At 38.4% G+C, this 17,461-nt stretch overlaps 1 protein-coding gene across 1 annotated transcript; it reads left to right on the plus strand.

Moving 5' to 3' along the window:
* The first annotated feature begins 348 nt into the window (after positions 1 to 348).
* Positions 349 to 16,594, plus strand: gramd2b (GRAM domain containing 2B). Its single transcript, XM_085295442.1, has 14 exons — positions 349 to 546; positions 1,280 to 1,402; positions 3,011 to 3,098; positions 4,637 to 4,706; positions 4,979 to 5,082; positions 6,087 to 6,182; positions 6,301 to 6,372; positions 6,626 to 6,715; positions 8,155 to 8,257; positions 8,699 to 8,836; positions 10,278 to 10,353; positions 10,570 to 10,674; positions 11,063 to 11,147; positions 12,877 to 16,594. The coding sequence occupies exons 1-14, from the start codon at positions 455 to 457 to the stop codon at positions 12,916 to 12,918; spliced, it is 1,284 nt and encodes a 427-aa protein (XP_085151568.1). The 5' UTR covers positions 349 to 454; the 3' UTR covers positions 12,919 to 16,594.
* The last annotated feature ends 867 nt before the right edge of the window (positions 16,595 to 17,461 follow it).

The following is a 17,461-nucleotide window of genomic DNA, read 5'->3' on the forward strand; positions in this document are numbered from 1 at the left end:
CACTGGAAAACAAACATACACATTTCAACATGAAGAAAGTCGGCAGGGATACGGGGATACAACAGGCTGAACACGTGAAATCATTTCCCCTCAGCAAAGGGAACCAGATCAGATTTCACCCTGTTTAGACAGAAGTGGAAGGTAGAAGTATTGTTCCTGTGCAAATAAAACTAGATTGATTATGAGACCATTTTAAGTTTAGGAACACAAACAAAGCCGAGTAAAATGTCACTGATCAAAGGTTCAAATGCGCACATCTCGAACACACACAAACACACACTTCACCCTTTTGTGATCTGGTTGGCTGTGACATGTGAAACCGAGGGGCCCAAAGGACACTCCCACAGACAGGCTAGCAGGTAGGCGTAGGGAGCAGCGGATCAGGCTGCAGTTCTCACGGCAGCAGTCAGGACGTCTAGCTGAGCGTTTGCTTGGAAAATATCTGCTGAGCATAATGACAGAACAGTGTGGGAACCAGCAGACGTCGCAGGAGGATGCCAGGAAATGTAGCAGAGGAGCTGCAAAGCATGAAGAAAGGGATTCTCAGTGAGTCTGTGGCTGTAAAAACAAAAACATCTCTAGAGTACAAAAGGCAGTGTCACACAGATATTTGTGTTAGCTGTTTTGGTTGCATTAGTAAAAGTTATAGCAGTACTCATGTCTTTTTGAATAGCAGAACAATCACTCAGATTATTGACTGATTAACTGACAGATCTTCTTGGCTTGTCAGCTTTTGGAATTGCATGAATTAAAATGATTCAGTCGTGAATTTACCACATGGTGAATATGGAGTCTTTAGGTCCCCAGGAGACTTAGATATTCATCACACAACCTTCACTGCAAAGAAAGAAAATGCATAATGAGGGATGCACATTTTATGAAGGTTGACTTTTATTCATAATTAGCTGTCTGGATTCTTTATGTTTACTTACCAAACTGTTGGATTCGTGATTGACTGGCACCATGGTGGGTTTCTTGACTTGTAAAAATTCTGCTTTATCTATTAATCGCTTGGAAATTTTCACCTTGAGCGATATCTAAGGTGTTATCTATTGTTTTGCAATGTCACAACAGAAAGTTGGGAAACTTGGCTTTTGCATTGCAGCTGGACAAGAAAGTAAGATGTGCTATTGCAGGATTTTCCTTACGTAAAACTCCAGAGAGTTACAAAACAAAACAAAATACCAAACAAAAAAAATCTTTGCATGTTGTGTTGATTCCCACTTTTCTTGGACAGTATGATTTTGGGTTTCATTTCACTTTTCCCTTTCGTGTGTAGTTCAGATACAGAAGCTGTGGCAGAGGAGCAGCAAAGATTGAGCAGGATGTGCAGTGAACCACTGCAGGCTGCTGATCAGGAGCAGCCGGAGCTAACAGGGAGGAGAAAGCCAGTGTTAGTCAGGTAAGTTACAAACGTTTTTCTCTGGTTTTTATCCATAAATATCTTTGTATTGTTTAGATTGTTGCATATGAAATTCAGACGTCATGCTAGGTCCAAATATGCCCAGTTAAGAATATAGGTTTACCTTGAAATTTTAGCTTGCCCTTTGGTCACCAGACGTTCAAAGTCTGTAAGGTTCAAACAACCACAGTACAAATAGTTACCCACTTCCAAGGTTGAGTTAAATAACCTTGTGACAAGCCATAATACGACTAAAGGTACATTATGGTATAATATTTGCTCCTTTTGGTCTTATTCGTTAACTGGGATTCACCAGAAAACAACACATTTTCCATTCTTGACCTCTGCAATGCTGTTATATCACAGTCCACTCCTTGTTCTCTCCTGAGAAGCAATTCCAAGACACTTTCTATCCTCTGAATGTAAACGGGACTTTTGCTGATTAGAGTAAATTCTATATCTTGTGTGATGTTTTCTTTAAAGCTTTTCTTTTCTTTTCTTTTCTTTTCTTTTCGTTTCTTTTCCTTTCCTTTGGACAAACACTGATGTATTGTAATCCTTGTGGTGTGTTAACTTTGTGTGTTACAATCCAGCTGATCAAGTAAATAGTAGATTTCTCACTCTGGATCGGGAGGAACTTGCTGCCCCATTCGGGGAGTTTAATTATTCTGGCTCTTATACAAGAGTGATGGGACAGCAGAGCGTCAGATGCTGAATGTTGCTGCATATACAGCAATGCAGGCGTTGTACCAGATCATTGTGGTGATGAGTCAGTTAAGTGTGAAAATTAAGGTTTTGCCTTACCAATCATTTCATGTTACAACTTTCACGTATGATCATGACTTCTGGGTAATGACTGAATAAATGATACGACTGAAATAAGTTGGTGTGGCGGTGGACCCAGAACGATAATCTAATCTGTCCTGAGAGCTTCTCGGGATCCCACAGGAGGAAGTGGAAAATGTTGCTGGAGACGAGACCACCTGCTGCAACCACAACAAGAAAATGCACTGATGGATTGATGAATGATCAGTTTTCCACAAAGTGTTGTTTGACTTCATGCTCAGCACCCACAGAAACCTTTAATCTCACCATGATCTGACTCTCAGAAGGTTCCTCATTGTTCAGAATAATAATCTGACCTTTGACTCTTTCCCACTATCTTAGGCAGCAATCTTCCCTAACCTCAAAATGTGTAACAGTGGAACAATGACTGCAGGTTGTTTTGAACCATTTGAACAAATTGACGTCTGAATTGTGGTTTTTTTAAAGCATAAATTCAAAGAAAATCCAATTTTTTGAACGAAGGAGTCATATGATGGTGCTAATATGCTTCAGCTTTAATTATAATGCTGTCCTAAAAAAGAGCATAATCTTAATCATTTCAACTTCAGATTTTGATTAGAACATTTTTTTCTCCAGCCTCGAATTATTTGAATATTTCCTGGTTTTCATAAAAGTATGATGTCAGGAATCGACAGCAGGCTGCTATTGTTCTTAAATACACTAAAATTAGTTTACCAAAGGTTGCTGACTTCTGTTTATCTTCTGTCTTATTGGCTATGTAATATGTTAAATCCTCTCTCTGAAATTTCTCTCTGTCCTCAGGTCAAAGACCTTCGACCATTCTCTCCTGACTCAGGTGCAGACAGACCCAGACTCCAAGATCGAGAGGAAGAAGTCTCACTACAGCCAGGTGAGAGGTCATTAAGTAAACTCTGATACATATTTTATTACACCTATAAATGTTACATGTAGGCCATTCTCGGTCACTTGGTTTCCAAATGAGTAATATCAGATAAAATTTCTGCTGACTCGCTTTTTTCCAAGCAACCTTATTATCTTAGAAATGTATCAGGTTATAAACAGTTTGTGGGTCAGGCCTCCTTCTGGTTGGTCCTTCCTTTACTTCATGACGCCAACATTAACACATCCAGTGTTCTGACATGGCACCACAAACCAATGTGAGGAACGAAAGTTCAAATAACATCACTAAATTGCTGCTTTAAATTTTGTTCACAAAGACAATGGGTAATAATAATAATAATAATAATAATAATAATAATATCTGGTACTTTTTAGGCATTTGAAAGTCAATTAAGAATTCAAAAATTATTTTTCTAATCAGTTTTCACAAAGAGGTTTTTGTACACTTTCAAATGAAAGAATTTAAAACTTTAAAATAACTTTTTCTAATAACTTGTTAGTAAATAGATTAATTGGCTAATGACTTGTTAGCTATAGCTTATTCAAAGCTATTTTCTTGATCAGCTGGATTGTAACACACAAAGTTAACACACCACAAGGATTACGATACATCAGTGTTTGTCCAAAGGAAAGGAAAAGAAAAGAAAAGCTTTATAGTGTTTATAAAGTGGTTAATGATTCCACCAGTATTAAAGATACTTAGTCTAAATTTGTATATTTAAAAATGATTTTATATTTTAAGCTATGCTTTCATGTCCAGAATATCTGCATATTGCATTGAAGAGCTAGAACACGAATAAACATTCGTGTAATGCTACATGATGGTGCAGTGAGTCAATGTGGTCTTTATTTAACCATGCAAAACATTAAAAGCACATTGTTTTTCACAGCGCAAAAGGCAAAACGTCTTAAGGACACGAGTGTTAAAACAACAGCGTCACATGTCCAGGGGTAAAATATTGCTCCCTAGAGGTGAACGTTTTAGCTCGAGATTAATTACAAAAAATATCTTTATACTTTGTAAATGGTTGAAAATGCCTAAGCCAGTCGGTTTGGTTTAACTTAATACCACAGTTATTTGGTTAAGTTTTCCTGATTTGGTCTAAAAATGCATTTCTCTAAAATGTCCTTTGCAATTCTCTTGCAAAAATGTCATATAAATTCTAAACTGTAACTGGTATCCACATGATTTAAACACCATGATTGCCTGCGCACACACAAGCTTATTTTGGTGTATGGGTGATGTTTCTATGATGGAGTGGAACTAGAGCTTTTTCTCTGTCTAACAACATATAGATATACACTGCTGCAAAACAACAATCCCATAAATAAATGCTCTGTAGTTCTCCTGAGAGTACCGTAAGTTTTACAAGCCACATTTATTTATTACTTTTCTCTGATAAGAATTCATCCAAATGTCAGCCTTAGCTTTAACTGATATATGTGTGTGTGTGTGTGTGTGTGTGTGTGCGTGCGTGCGTGCATGCGTGCGTGTGTGTGTGTGTGTGTGTGTGTGTTGTATTTCAGCTTTCGAAGACCAACTGCCAGTACCATAAAATATTTAAGGAGATCAGCAAAGAAGAACAGCTCAAACAGAGTAAGTCTTTAATGATCACAGCTATCCACTCCACCTTAAATACTGAATGAAGGATTAGGTCATAGTTGAACATTTGATACCAGAGCCTCTTGTTAACCACCTGATAATAATAGAATCCCTATGATAGGACTACAGTGTAAATTCAAAGTCCAATAATAACTTTATCAAACTCTTTTGTTCAATACAAACACTGAACTGGTCTTTTCTTGTTTTTTTCCTCACAAACATCTAAAAATAATGTGTTTTTTTAATGTGCTTTATTTGTTTGCTAGGTTACACCTGTGCTCTTCAGAAAGACATCCTCTACCAAGGACGCATGTTTGTCTCCGACCACTGGATCTGCTTCCACTCCAAGGTGTTTGGAAAAGATACCAAGGTATGCATTGATGTCTGTTTTGTATCAGCTCACAGGAAAAGGCTGAGAATCTGAAAGAGATTTCAGGAGAATACACAGATGTTTTCAGTGGTGTTTCTTGGTTCCACGCGAGTGTCAGAGTCTTTGTTGTGTTGATGCTGTTTAAAGTGGCGAACACAGTGAGGTGCCAGCAGCAGCCGTTTGATTTGATGAGATATGTCGGTTTAAATTATTTAACAGTTACCTGGAGAAGTTTCACAGAAAACAGAACAATTTGCTGTCGTTCAGAAAGCAGCAAACAGTCAGTTTTATCCGTTACACAACACTTGAGACCAAGAAGAACTCAGTGATGTAAAATAAGATTTTTAACCTCAATTTGATTTTTATCAACACAATTTAATTGAATAATAAGTGTGTCGTTGTTTTGGCAGCACAATCATGGAGCTTTGCTTTATGAATAGAGGACGTTTGAGCACTTTTGAGAGCCTTTGCTTTTTCACTTTTACTTCAGTTTTGCAGGAGTATTTTTTTTAAATATCTGGACTTCCACTTAAGTAAATAATGTCTATACTTTTGCCACATTTTGATCCAAGCAGTGCTTCTGCAATAAAAAAAAAGACTTTTTCCTCCATGAAGGGACATGCTAAGTGGATATTGATATTGTGCGGGCATTGTAGCGCATTATTCTTTATTTTGTAAGCCAGCTGTGTTTACACACACGCAGCCTGCAGGTACAGTCTGCAGAGGGACTAATATTTTGCTGCATGCATGAACACATGCAGATGACACCTTGCTGCTGTGTGGTCACGACTGGATTGTTTTACATCTGTTACTGTATGGGAAACATCTGGAACTATCAATCTAGGCTGAGAATGTAATTGCAGTTAATGTGTATAGATGGTGATAATTAAAGCTGACGGAGGTCAGTGAACAGCTCTGTCACAGTGAAGCCGGCCTACAGGTGCGTGAATCTTTTTCTCTGGTTTCAAAGCTGGTATGAAGGATCGAACTGCTCTGTGTCCCAGGTCGCCATCCCAGTGGTGTCCATCAAAAACATCAAGAAGACCAAAACTGCCATCCTGTTGCCAAACGCTCTGGTGATCGCCACCACAAATGACAGGGTGAGAGAAATCTCGCTGCTTCTCACCACGATTTGATGAATTAAGAAAAAAAAACACAGTATTTTTGCACATGTGGAAAAGTATCCAAAAGACATTTTTTCTATTTCTGGTGTTGCAGTACGTCTTTGTGTCCTTCTTGTCCAGAGACAACACCTACAAGTTTTTGATGTCGATCTGTCCTCATCTGGAGGTAGGAAAGGCTTTTTATTTAGATCCATACAGACGTGTTATGCTTCCTTGTTTTCTGTCATGTATGTACTGCTCGTGATCAACAGGTAGACATTGTGAGCCGAAAACTCTGGCTTTAAACTAAACACTCAGTTTCAGATAATTTTCTTTTTTACTCTTGCGCTTTCTTATGTTATTCATTTTAAATAAGTTTGAAGACTTGAGGATCATTTAAACACATGATGTTTGGTTATGTATTACATGAATATAAATAGGGGAAGAGTCCATGCAGCAGCCCCATTCCCTCCTCAGCTGAAAACAGCTTTAGAAGTCAGAGGTCACCGCTATCGCCTCGCTTTCCTCTGGTGGGTCAAACACAGCAAAAACACAAACAGCCGAATGCCATAAAGTTTCCTGATACAACGGATACTGTTTTCATCCTGCCTACATATAATAAAAGATATAAGAATAAGACAGCATCATGCTTTTGGGTCCATCCTCGCACTTGTCTCTCTGGTCTCTTTTCTGACAGAAAGATATTTTAACACATCAAACTTGAGGTGAAATAAAACCAATATCCTCGAGAGCTGGAGCTGTAACGTGGCAACTAAGCATTTCGACCTATGGGGACAGAAGCTGTTCAGAAAAAAAAGACTCCCTGCATGAGAGCCGGAGCCAGCTGGCAAATCGTTTAGTAACATTTTGCATATGTTCCAACTGGATATTTGTTGCATGTTGTGTTTATGCATTCAACAAAGCTGTGTCCAAGAGAGAAGGCTGTCCTGTGAGACACTTCCTGATGTCAGTATCAATCGCCCCAGGTCCTTGTGGCTAAAGCTTTATGTATTTATTTATTTATGGCCACTTTATCCCCAAACAGGATCCTTGAAATGTTACTTTTTCCCATTTTAATTCATTTTGTGTTTTCTCTGACCCCAAAAGTCTTTATCTCTAAAAGTGATGCTTTTAGAGTGCCTGTGCAATTTAATACAACTGCATAAACTCCACAAAGCAAATGTGTTTTAAATAATCATTTACTTTTAATGTTGAGGTTGTAGGTGAGTTATTGTAGTTTTATCATTTTAATTACTTTTGATTGATATGTTTTGTGTTTTTGCTTCAAGTTCAGTTTATTTTCAGTTAATTTCCCATGTGTGTTGGCTCCTTTCATTTTACTTATTATTGTTTGAACGTCTTGAATTACAGTTTAGTTTATATTAGTTTAGCTGTTGGATTTAGACTTTTTAAATATTATATTACATGGGATATTTGCCAAGGGATACATTTTGTAAGTTAAGATAAAAGATAAAATTAGCTGACACAGCGAAGCCGACGTCAAGTTTCTGCAGCAACATCTGCAACAAGAACATCAGCAACTGGATGTTAGATTTTATTTTAGTTTTTAACGTATAAAATATTGTTTCAGATAGTTTGAGGGTTTTTTAGAAGTCTTTTGCACAAATAATGAAAATTTACAACCTTCATAAAAGCAGAACTACAACAGAAATCAGTTGAATTAAATTGCAGCTTTCTAAAAGCATTAAGTTCTCATGTAACTAAAGTGAATTGTCATTTCCTATTTCCACCCTGGAATCTTGGGTTCAACCATTTTTTAAATGTTTATTATTATTATTCACTTTTGTTTTTGTTTGCTCCAATCAAAATATCATTTGTAGGAAAATGTGAAGTTTTTTTCAGTACAGATACGATCGATATGATAGATATGCTCATGTTTGGATGAGGGGGTGAAGCAGCTGCTAGTGCCTGCTAGTTATACTCTCTCTGTGTCTGTGAATTTCTGCAGAGTGAATTCAGCGACCTGGATGGAGCGATGAGACACAGGAGGCAGGAGATGGAGGAGAGCAGCAGCTCTGACTCTCAGGTTCCAGACTATGAGAAGATAGAAGGTACTGCATCGCTGTCCAACTGACCAATTAGAAGCAGTCGCATGCATCGTCGCATGCATCGTCGCATGCATCGTCGCATGCATCGTCGCATGCATCGTCTGTGGCTGTCAACGTTTTACTCACAAAACCTGAACCACTTTTGCACTTCAGTAGTAGAATCTGACCTGTGCTACTTAGTGCTGCTATAATTTTCCTTCTTTACTCTTTATTTTTTGTTGACGTTTAACCCCCCCCCCACACACACACACACACACACACACACACACACACACACAGCTGTGATGAAGTTGAAAATGAGCAGCTTGTAGTGCAGGGTTTATTCAAACATACTTAGTGTGTCTTTCTCAAGAGGACTTAATCGGGATTACAAACCTGCCCCAAGTCATAACAGGCCCTGGGTTTCCAGTTTTGAATGCTTTGCTTGCCTTTTTGCTTCTATAGAGTTCACCGTTCCTCCATTCCTGGATATGCTGAAGAGCACAGACAGTGCATCATCTCCAGACCACCAGCACAAAGTGAAGAACCCACATCTGAACCAGCAGGGTCCAGACAACAAGCAGCACTCCAAGCACCACCGAGGTAGGATGAGTCTTTAATCAGGGTCGTGTTAGTTTAAACATCACTTTTATTTAAACCACTGGCACTGAACCTCTCATGGGACTATGAATTTATAATTTTATTATTTTAGTCCCTACATTTTATTTCTCTTTTTGGTCAAATTCATCATAGCATTGGCTCAAGTTTAGCTGACTCAGCTCCTTCTGTTTGGACTTATTTCTGTTGACATTGCTGCCTGCACTGTCCTGTACTGCTGCTCTCCCCACCTCTATTTTTACAGCCAAATATAAACTGCCGCTAACTTTGTAACAGTAAAATAAAAAATCGCTTTTAGAAGCGGTAAAATGAAAATATCCTCAGCTGTACTCAGGATTAAGGAGTCAGTCGGAGAACGCCACAATTCAACAACATTTAACTCTAAAAGCCATGAGAGGTGAGCTGAGGTGCAAAGAAGCACCGATTGTGATCTCATATGTGTCGTGTATGCAAACTGACCTGCGGGGATTTCCCAGAACACAAACTTGTCAAATATAAATAAATGTAGTCCTGAATGATCTATATTTATCACTGAAAAAAAAAATACTCTGTTTCTGTCAAATAATAATATTATCATGTACCAACAGTAAACTTGATTTTTTTATTTGTTATTAACAGCGTCTGTATTGGTCATAATTTTGCACATTTGCAGAGGAGATTTGGCAAAATGGGTTGCACGAAACATTAGTTTCTAAATAAAGAAATACGTCACCTGGATAAATATTTTTTCTAAATGCATTAGATATCTTCTACCCAGAATCCCTCACAGCTGCCCAAATTTCCTGCATATTTGCCATCCATCCATTCACTTCAACTTATCCTTTTCAGGGTCACGGGGAACGCTGGAGTTTATCCCAGCTGTAGGGACAAGAGGCAGGGTACACCCTGGACAGGTCGCCAGTCTGTCGCAGGGCTAACACATAGACAGAGACAACCATTCGCACTCACATTCATACCTATGGGCAATTTAGAGTTTCCAAAAAACCTATCCCACTAATGGCATGTTTTTGGACTGTGGGAGGAAGCTTGAGGACCCAGGGAGAACCCATGCAAACACAGGGAGAACATGCAAACTTCACACAGAAAGACCCTGGCCTGATGGTGGAATTGAACTCAGAACTTTCTTGCTGTGCGGCAATAGTGCTAACCATCGTGTCACCGTGCTGCTTCTTCCATATTAATGAAAAATACGCCCATATGATCCATTCTTCCATCTGCTCTCTCCTGCTTATCCAACCATAACTCTTTAGCTCCACTTCTTTTCTTGCTTATATTTATAATGACTCCTTTTCATATTGATTTCTATGAGTTGATGAAGCAGTCTATTCCAACCTTTTTAATGCAGCGCTGCTCTCACACGCGTAGGGCATTTTACTTTGTGTCTTTTTGTCGTAAACAAAGACATATTTGTTTGATCTTTCTTCAGGCTCGGATGTGGTGATTGACAGCAGGTGTCTGAAGCCAGTTTCTCTCAACACTCTGCTGATGGTCTACATGTTCCTGTAAGTTTGCTGCCTTTGATTCATTCATGTCTTCAGTAAAGGATTTTTCTGTCACTCGTCCTAATTGGAAATTAAGCTGATCACTTATATGATCTGCGGATTTATTCCATCCATTCATTGGATGCACATTAATTTCAGTTTATCATTACATTTTCATTTGTAGCGCATTTTAGCCTCAATTTGCTCATCTTCTCTTTTACATGTGTTTTTCCTCAGAGTGTGCACCCTGGTCTTGTCTTCATGTTACCTGGCGTTTAAGATCATCTCACTGGAGCAGAGACTGACAACGCTCGGCGCTGTGGCCGAGTTCACACACCCGGAGTGAGTCGTCGAACTGTCTGAGACTCTGACAAGCTCTAGAAAACTTAGCTAAAGAAGGTTGAAAAAGTGAGAAATTAGACATGGAAATGATAACCAGATGAAAGAGAAACAAAAACTGCAAAAGCATCACGATGAATTTTATTCACATCCTCACAAAACAAATTTAAAAATAGCCCAAATAATGAAACTAATGATCCAAACTAAACAGGTAACAGTGGATTCACAGACATGAAATGGTTTCCTTATTTCGTCTCAAGGACTATGGTACAATAATCTACAAGATTTACTTTTCTCTGATTTATTCATATTAGATTTTTGCTGATACATCTGACCCTTGTGAAGATTTTAAATCATTTTCATGGTGATTATTTTTGTGTTTTATTACCAGAAACAATTTTCTGAGTGGGTCCGCTGACGTAGGCACAAATCTTTTATCTGAACTGCTAACCATCAACCTGATGAAGCTGGAGAAGGTTGGTCTGTCTTTGTTTTTTCAGATCAAGTGTTGATAGATACAGCCCTCTGGATATGCTATAATCCCCATTGATAATTTAAAAAAATGTTCAAATCTGAGCAGTTAGAGGTCTGAACCCTGAGTTACTCACTTTGGGATTACACAGATCTCATTATTTGACGTTTGGGCCATGACTACAAGTGTATGCACTTCAAAAAAACTAAGGAAAAGCATAACAGGTCACTTTTAAAAATTGCGTGAATGTGTTATCAGGAGTTTCTTTCATGAGCCTCTGAAAGCACACAGCAGGAAGGCTTCAGCAGTTTCCAAAGAGCAAAGTGTAACTGGATGCCTGTTGCCATTGATCAAACATTTATAGTCAGTGATCAGTTTAGAGCATCACTTGTAAGAAGAGCTCCATCAGTCTACACTCCATTTATATTTCAGGCTGACATTCGTCTCCTTACAAACAAAAAGCAGCAGCTGACAGCCGCCTCAGTGTTTTAGACGGAGAATAAAGAAAATTTTCATCAGCAAAAAGGTGGTAAAGGCTCAGAGCTGTGTCAGACTGTAGAGTCCATCTTGATCCTGAGTGAAATGAAAACTGGAAATTGACTGGAAATATTTATTTCACATTAAACCTGCTACTGAAAGAGATGATTTGAATTTAAATTGCTAGGAAGGGAGAAACTATCCCAGAGCGTTCTCACTCCCGAGGCGTAACATGTCGACGTTTTGTCACGTCCCGCGGCGTTCCTGAGGAACGCGAAAGGAGACCTTCGGCGTTCTTATGGTACGCGGCGGGTTATTGCTGGAATCCAGTGCAATGACGCTCCCGCGGTAGTAGACGTTCCAGCCCTGTATTTCAGCCCTAAACCTAACCTTATCCCTAGCCCTAACCATAACCTTATTCCAGACCTTAACCAGGACTTTAATGATGTTAAATAGCGTGTTTCTAAGCGATTTGAAGAAAAAGAGCGAACATGTGTAGGTTCAGTCCAGACGGTTCTCATATTTCCTCTTTTTCCGAGGTCGTCATTTAGGAACGTGGTGGGTAGCCGAAAACGTAATATGGTGACGATTTGTCACCTAGCGTAAAATGTTACGCTTTGGGAGTGAGAACGGGTTGACTATCCACAGCTGCCAAAAAGAGTTAGGCCTGTAAACATGTTTTAGAAATAAACATCAATCTTCATGTTTGGAAGAACTGCAGTTTTCTGCACTTCCATTGGCTTCATGGAAATCTGCTAATTGCACTACTTTGTTAAATAAGCATTATTTAACTTCATCTTTTACTCAAATCAAGTGGTCATCAAAATTAGTGAAAACTCACGAATGTTGTCGTGATGGATACCTCCATCTTTTATATACAGTCTATGGTTTCCATGTGTCTGCAGTGGTCTACTTGATCTCTCTGCAGACTGACTGCACAGCAATTATGCCAGCTTCAGAATAATAAACGTGTCAATGATGTTGGTACTGTTCTCCACATCATCTGTGTTATAACAGATATTCATGTAGACATGACCCTAACTGCTGTTTCAACTGCTTCAAGTCTGAGTCTCTAGCTTTCAACAGGAACAAGGAAATGACCTTAACAACAAGATAAACAGGAGCAGGCTTCATTTTGAAATCTACACTTACTAACCAAGACAAACACTTGCAATATCATCAGATGCACTTATCTGCAGTCGAGTTTTCTGCCAATACAGTTTACAGTTAAGCAAAAGCAAACTTTGTTCTTTCAGGTGCAGAAGAACCTGCAAAGACTGCTGGAGGAAGCTGCCTGAAAGTACAGAAAACCAGTATAAGCACAGTGAAAGTCATATATATTATTTTTGTAAATATAGTGTAAATATGTATGTTTGTTATTAAAAAAAATAACACTACTGGAATGTATTCTGCCCTATGAAGCCAAAATACAGTAACTACTGTATATATTTGGTCAAATATACCCAACGTCTGGGTTTATATTTGTTACTTACATACTTTTGTATTATTTCAAGACTTTTTGTGCTCCAAATGTGTAATTGAAAGTGAAGTCACAGCTAGCATTAACAGCAGCATTCTATGTTAGTTTTTTCAGAAACTCCCTGACATTGGTATCAAGTTCCTGTACTATTGTCTGTCTTTGTAGGGCAGCAACTATAATGATACACACAAAATAAATCCTTTTAAAAGAGAGAAACATTAATGCTAAAAATGGTCCCCTCTGGTGAAATTTGAACTGTTTTGCAGGGCTGCACATAAGTGGTCCGCAGGTGCGCATGCGCTTTCAAAATAAAAGACACGCACCAGATACGAGGTTGCAACGAGCGTTTGCGTACATAAGATTTTCTGGAGGACGACAGAAATTTGTTTAGGAATATGTCGAAGAAGCAAGCTCCTTTAAGCAATTACAGAAGGAGTCCGGACAAATGATGAAACAAATGATGAACACACAGAGATGTGGTGCAGAATATGCAGTGAAAATCCCAAAACAGAGTTTTTAGTCCGCTAGAGGAACCACTTTTCTTCTGTCTCTTCTTTTGCGGTTCGGACTCCTGACATTTCTTTGGAGGTGGAGAAACACCAAAGTAATTGCTTAAAGGAGCTTGCTTCTTCAACATCTTTAAGAGTTCTGAATAAATGTCTGTCCTCCTCCAGAAAATCTTATGTACGCAAACGCGCGTTGCAACTTCTTATCTGGTGCGCGTCTTTTATTTTGAAAGCGCATGCGCACCTGCGGACCACTTATGTGCACCCCCACCCACCTATGGGTGTGCACCTTGGTGTTCAACTTGGTCATAGTTAAACCATCTTTAGCTGTTGTTGAGTAGTTGCTAAACCTGTGCCAGCCTCTGGCATTTCAAATGACCATTTGATGATTTAAAGGTGGAAACATTTCTGTTTACTGAACTTGTTTCAGTAAACTTGTTACAGTGATGTCTGAGCCAGCTCAACACTTCTGTCTAAATCTGATATTTTACCAAAAATAAAGCAAAAAAGTTTACATTCAAATAATGAATTCTGCTCAAAAATTAAAACACCAGAACGCAGGTGGTGGCCATAGCTGGAGGCCATGGCCAAATTCTCCTAGAAAAAGAAAAGGAAAGTAAAGGTGCTTTGCTGCTTTACAAGTATATGTTACCTCATTTTGCAGAGGATACACTGGACCAACCATTTTCAAAGGAACAGAGAGATAATCCCGTCACATGATACAAAGTGTTGCATACTATAATTTAACTGTTTTTGAAGCATTTCCATTTAATACCATTAGTTGCTAGCATTGCTACTTATGGCATTAAATATCATCACAGGCAAACTATGGACTTATGCTACTCACTGTTATGACGTTTTGCCTCGTGTGAAGCACTTTATAATCACAGACTGTATATTTATTATGAACATTACTATGATGATGATGTCACCAATTGGTTTTGGACCACTTTATGAAGCCTTAGCTTTAGCATTTTTGTTTTTATTAGACAGAAGTGATCACATTAGAATGACATGGTAGAGTGCTAAGTTATCAGATGTAGGCACCTGCAATTAGGAACAAACAGCACAAACACAGAGGATAGGGCCAGTTCAGTGAACTGAATTAGTGAAGAACAAAGCCCAGCAGACAGACATCAGGTGCAACTTCCTGTGTCAGGACACCTGTAAAACACAGCACGCCACTGACACACTATCCACATGGATCAGTTGTAGCTGCTATCCAGGGAGAATGTGTTAAATGTCTATTTTTGCTTCAGAATTGGAAGACTGGAAAGTATGAGTCTACTGGAATTGACTCACTTTTAGAACTAGTTTCATCTGGCCACTTGAGCAACTGCAGCTACTGGAAAATTCAGTGTTTCTTAATTTTTCAGTCCTAGAATTTGCCGCTTGAGTGTAAAATAGATTCTTCCAAAAATAAAGGTAATTTGATATCTTTAAATGGTCAAAATGAAGTGAAATTTGTAATAATAATAATGGATTGCATTTATATAGCGCTTTTCAAGGCACCCAAAGCGCCTTACAATTCCACTATTCATTCACTCTCACATTCACACACTGTTGGAGGCAGCTACAGTTGTAGCCACAGCTGCCCTGGGGCAGACCGACAGAAGCGAGGCTGCCATATCGCGCCATCGGCCCCTCTGGCCATCACCAGTAGGTGAAGTGTCTTGCCCAAGGACACAACAACCGAGACTGTCCGAGCCGGGGCTCGAACCGGTAACCTTCCGGTTACAAGACAAACCGCCAACTCTTGAGCCACGATCGTAATGCAGACTGCATTTGTCCTTATTTGGTTGCTGCAAAATGCAACTTTTTGGGATTACCACTAATTTTATAAATAAATATCACTGTGTATTTCAAGATTCTTCCACAAGTGTCTCTGTAGCCCAAAGTTGTTCATTTTGGCGACAGGCGTGGAACTGTTTTCTCCCCAAGCAAGCCCAACTTTTAAGTGGTGTACTCACTGCCATTTCTCATGTGTAATTAACAAAATACAACATAAAATACTCAGTGCTATAATGCCATACAAACCAAGGCTTCTAATATTTGTATTTCTTTTATTTCTAAGACTTTTCTTAGAAACTGAACCTTCCTCTCTTAATATAATTTATACCCCTTTCTGTTTGCGTTATGTTCCTGAAAAATCACATTTACTTCCACTACTTCATCCCTAGTAAAATCAATAAGATAAATAAATTACATGTAAGCTTGAAATAGTTCAAACTAAAATAAAACATTTCTGTGGTTAGAATTAACAAAAAAATTAATTGCACACAGAAAAAAAATCTTCTGTTGAAAATAATCTTTAAATTTGTGAATTATGAAACAAAATTCATTTATTAAAATTCATTTATTCCTATTTATTCTATTTATCCCCTTCGTATATTTTATTTATATTGTCTCTGTATTTATATATGTGTGTGTGTAATATTCTGTAACTCTGTAACTTCTGTCGGTGCTGTGCTTTTTTGGAAATCGAATTTCCCAGAGGAACCCACCCGAGGGATTAATAAAGTTCTATCTATCTATCTAAAACAGTTCCAGTGGGATGTGCCGTCATCTGTGTTGTTCTTAATATGACCACTGGATGGCGCCAAAGTCAGAAAGAATGTTGCGGTTTGCCTCAAACATTAACACTTCACAGTTACTCTTTATATACTAACTTTATGACAGTGAAAAGTACTAGCATACAGTTATTATGTACAGCTACATTTACTGCAAAAACATTTGTCATTTCTCAGCTTGCATAGCTTCTCTTCTTCTCTGTTTTACTCTTCCTGCCATCAGAGGTGCAAAAAGAGGAGCTGAAGGAACTCCAGTCAGTCACAAAATAAGACCGATTTTGAAGATTCATTTTAAACTTAAATTGGTTATAAGAATTGTGATTTTTGATAATGCTGCACTATAAATTGCTGTGTTATGATGTCATGATGGGTATTATTGGTATTTATTTTTCATTTAGGCTACTATTAATTAAATTGACAAAATGGTGCAATGAAAAGGGCTAGTTATGTAAAAACCCCTCCTCTCACCATGATTTGTATATTTCAGTTGTGTGACATGCCTATTTTAGTGTGAGCCTGGCACATCGCATTACTCCCAAACAACACTTTTTCCTACAACATATAAGGATACACATGAAGTCTGTTTTTAAGGGAACAGAATTGCAATCTGATTTTTTAGCCACGGTAGGCAAAGAAACTAAGCCTATTATAAAATGCTCATGGATGGGACATTATTGAGAGAAAATGTACAGTGAGCAGGATATATCTTTCAGTATGGTTATATTATATTAGGGAAAGATTGTGACATAACTAGCTAGTTGTCTTCTGACCTATCAGCCAATCAGCTCCTTGTCTTCTAGAGGTTGTCGCTACATTGCTACCCGACTTGCTACTTAGCTTAACCTTTAAAAAACAAACTTAACTTACAGAAAACTTTACTCACATTTTTACAGAAATTTAGAAAGGTTTATTTGTTGTGTGCATATATTTTTATAGCTAGTCCCAAAATCAATCCCTTAGCATGCCGGGTGCAGGGCCGATGAGTTAAAGGCTACCAATTTTAGCCAGTATTACTCTGGATTAACTTCTGTGCAAAACTGTAAATAAAAGCTGAGTGTCACTTTAGAGTCTAAAACAAGTAAAGCCAAAGCTCAAGTGTCCTAAGGGAAACACCTCTGGTTACAATGAGATTACATAGAGGTCTATGGCGAAATAATCCTATGCTTCCTGGTTCTGTGACCACAGTAAACGGTTTCCTGGTTAGTTTATGGTCTCAGTCACTAGTTCTCAGTCTTATTAAACACCAGCATTATGTTTAATTCGTGATTTATGGTCCTATTAAAAT

This window comes from Mchenga conophoros, linkage group LG12 (assembly GCF_057382185.1).
Source record: "Mchenga conophoros isolate Kocher_MC1m ecotype Shallow Benthic linkage group LG12, M_conophoros_male_GT1.1, whole genome shotgun sequence".
NCBI classification, from domain to species: Eukaryota; Metazoa; Chordata; class Actinopteri; order Cichliformes; family Cichlidae; genus Mchenga; species Mchenga conophoros.

What these genes read in the sequence shown, in the direction of transcription:
- gramd2b (XM_085295442.1), top strand. Translation starts at nt 455, where the DNA reads ATGACAGAACAGTGTGGGAACCAGCAGACGTCGCAGGAGGATGCCAGG. An exon ending in TATCGCCTCGCTTTCCTCTG is followed by an intron (nt 6,716 to 8,154) that starts GTGGGTCAAACA and finishes GAATTTCTGCAG; the next exon opens with AGTGAATTCAGCGACCTGGA. An exon ending in GCACTCCAAGCACCACCGAG is followed by an intron (nt 8,837 to 10,277) that starts GTAGGATGAGTC and finishes ATCTTTCTTCAG; the next exon opens with GCTCGGATGTGGTGATTGAC.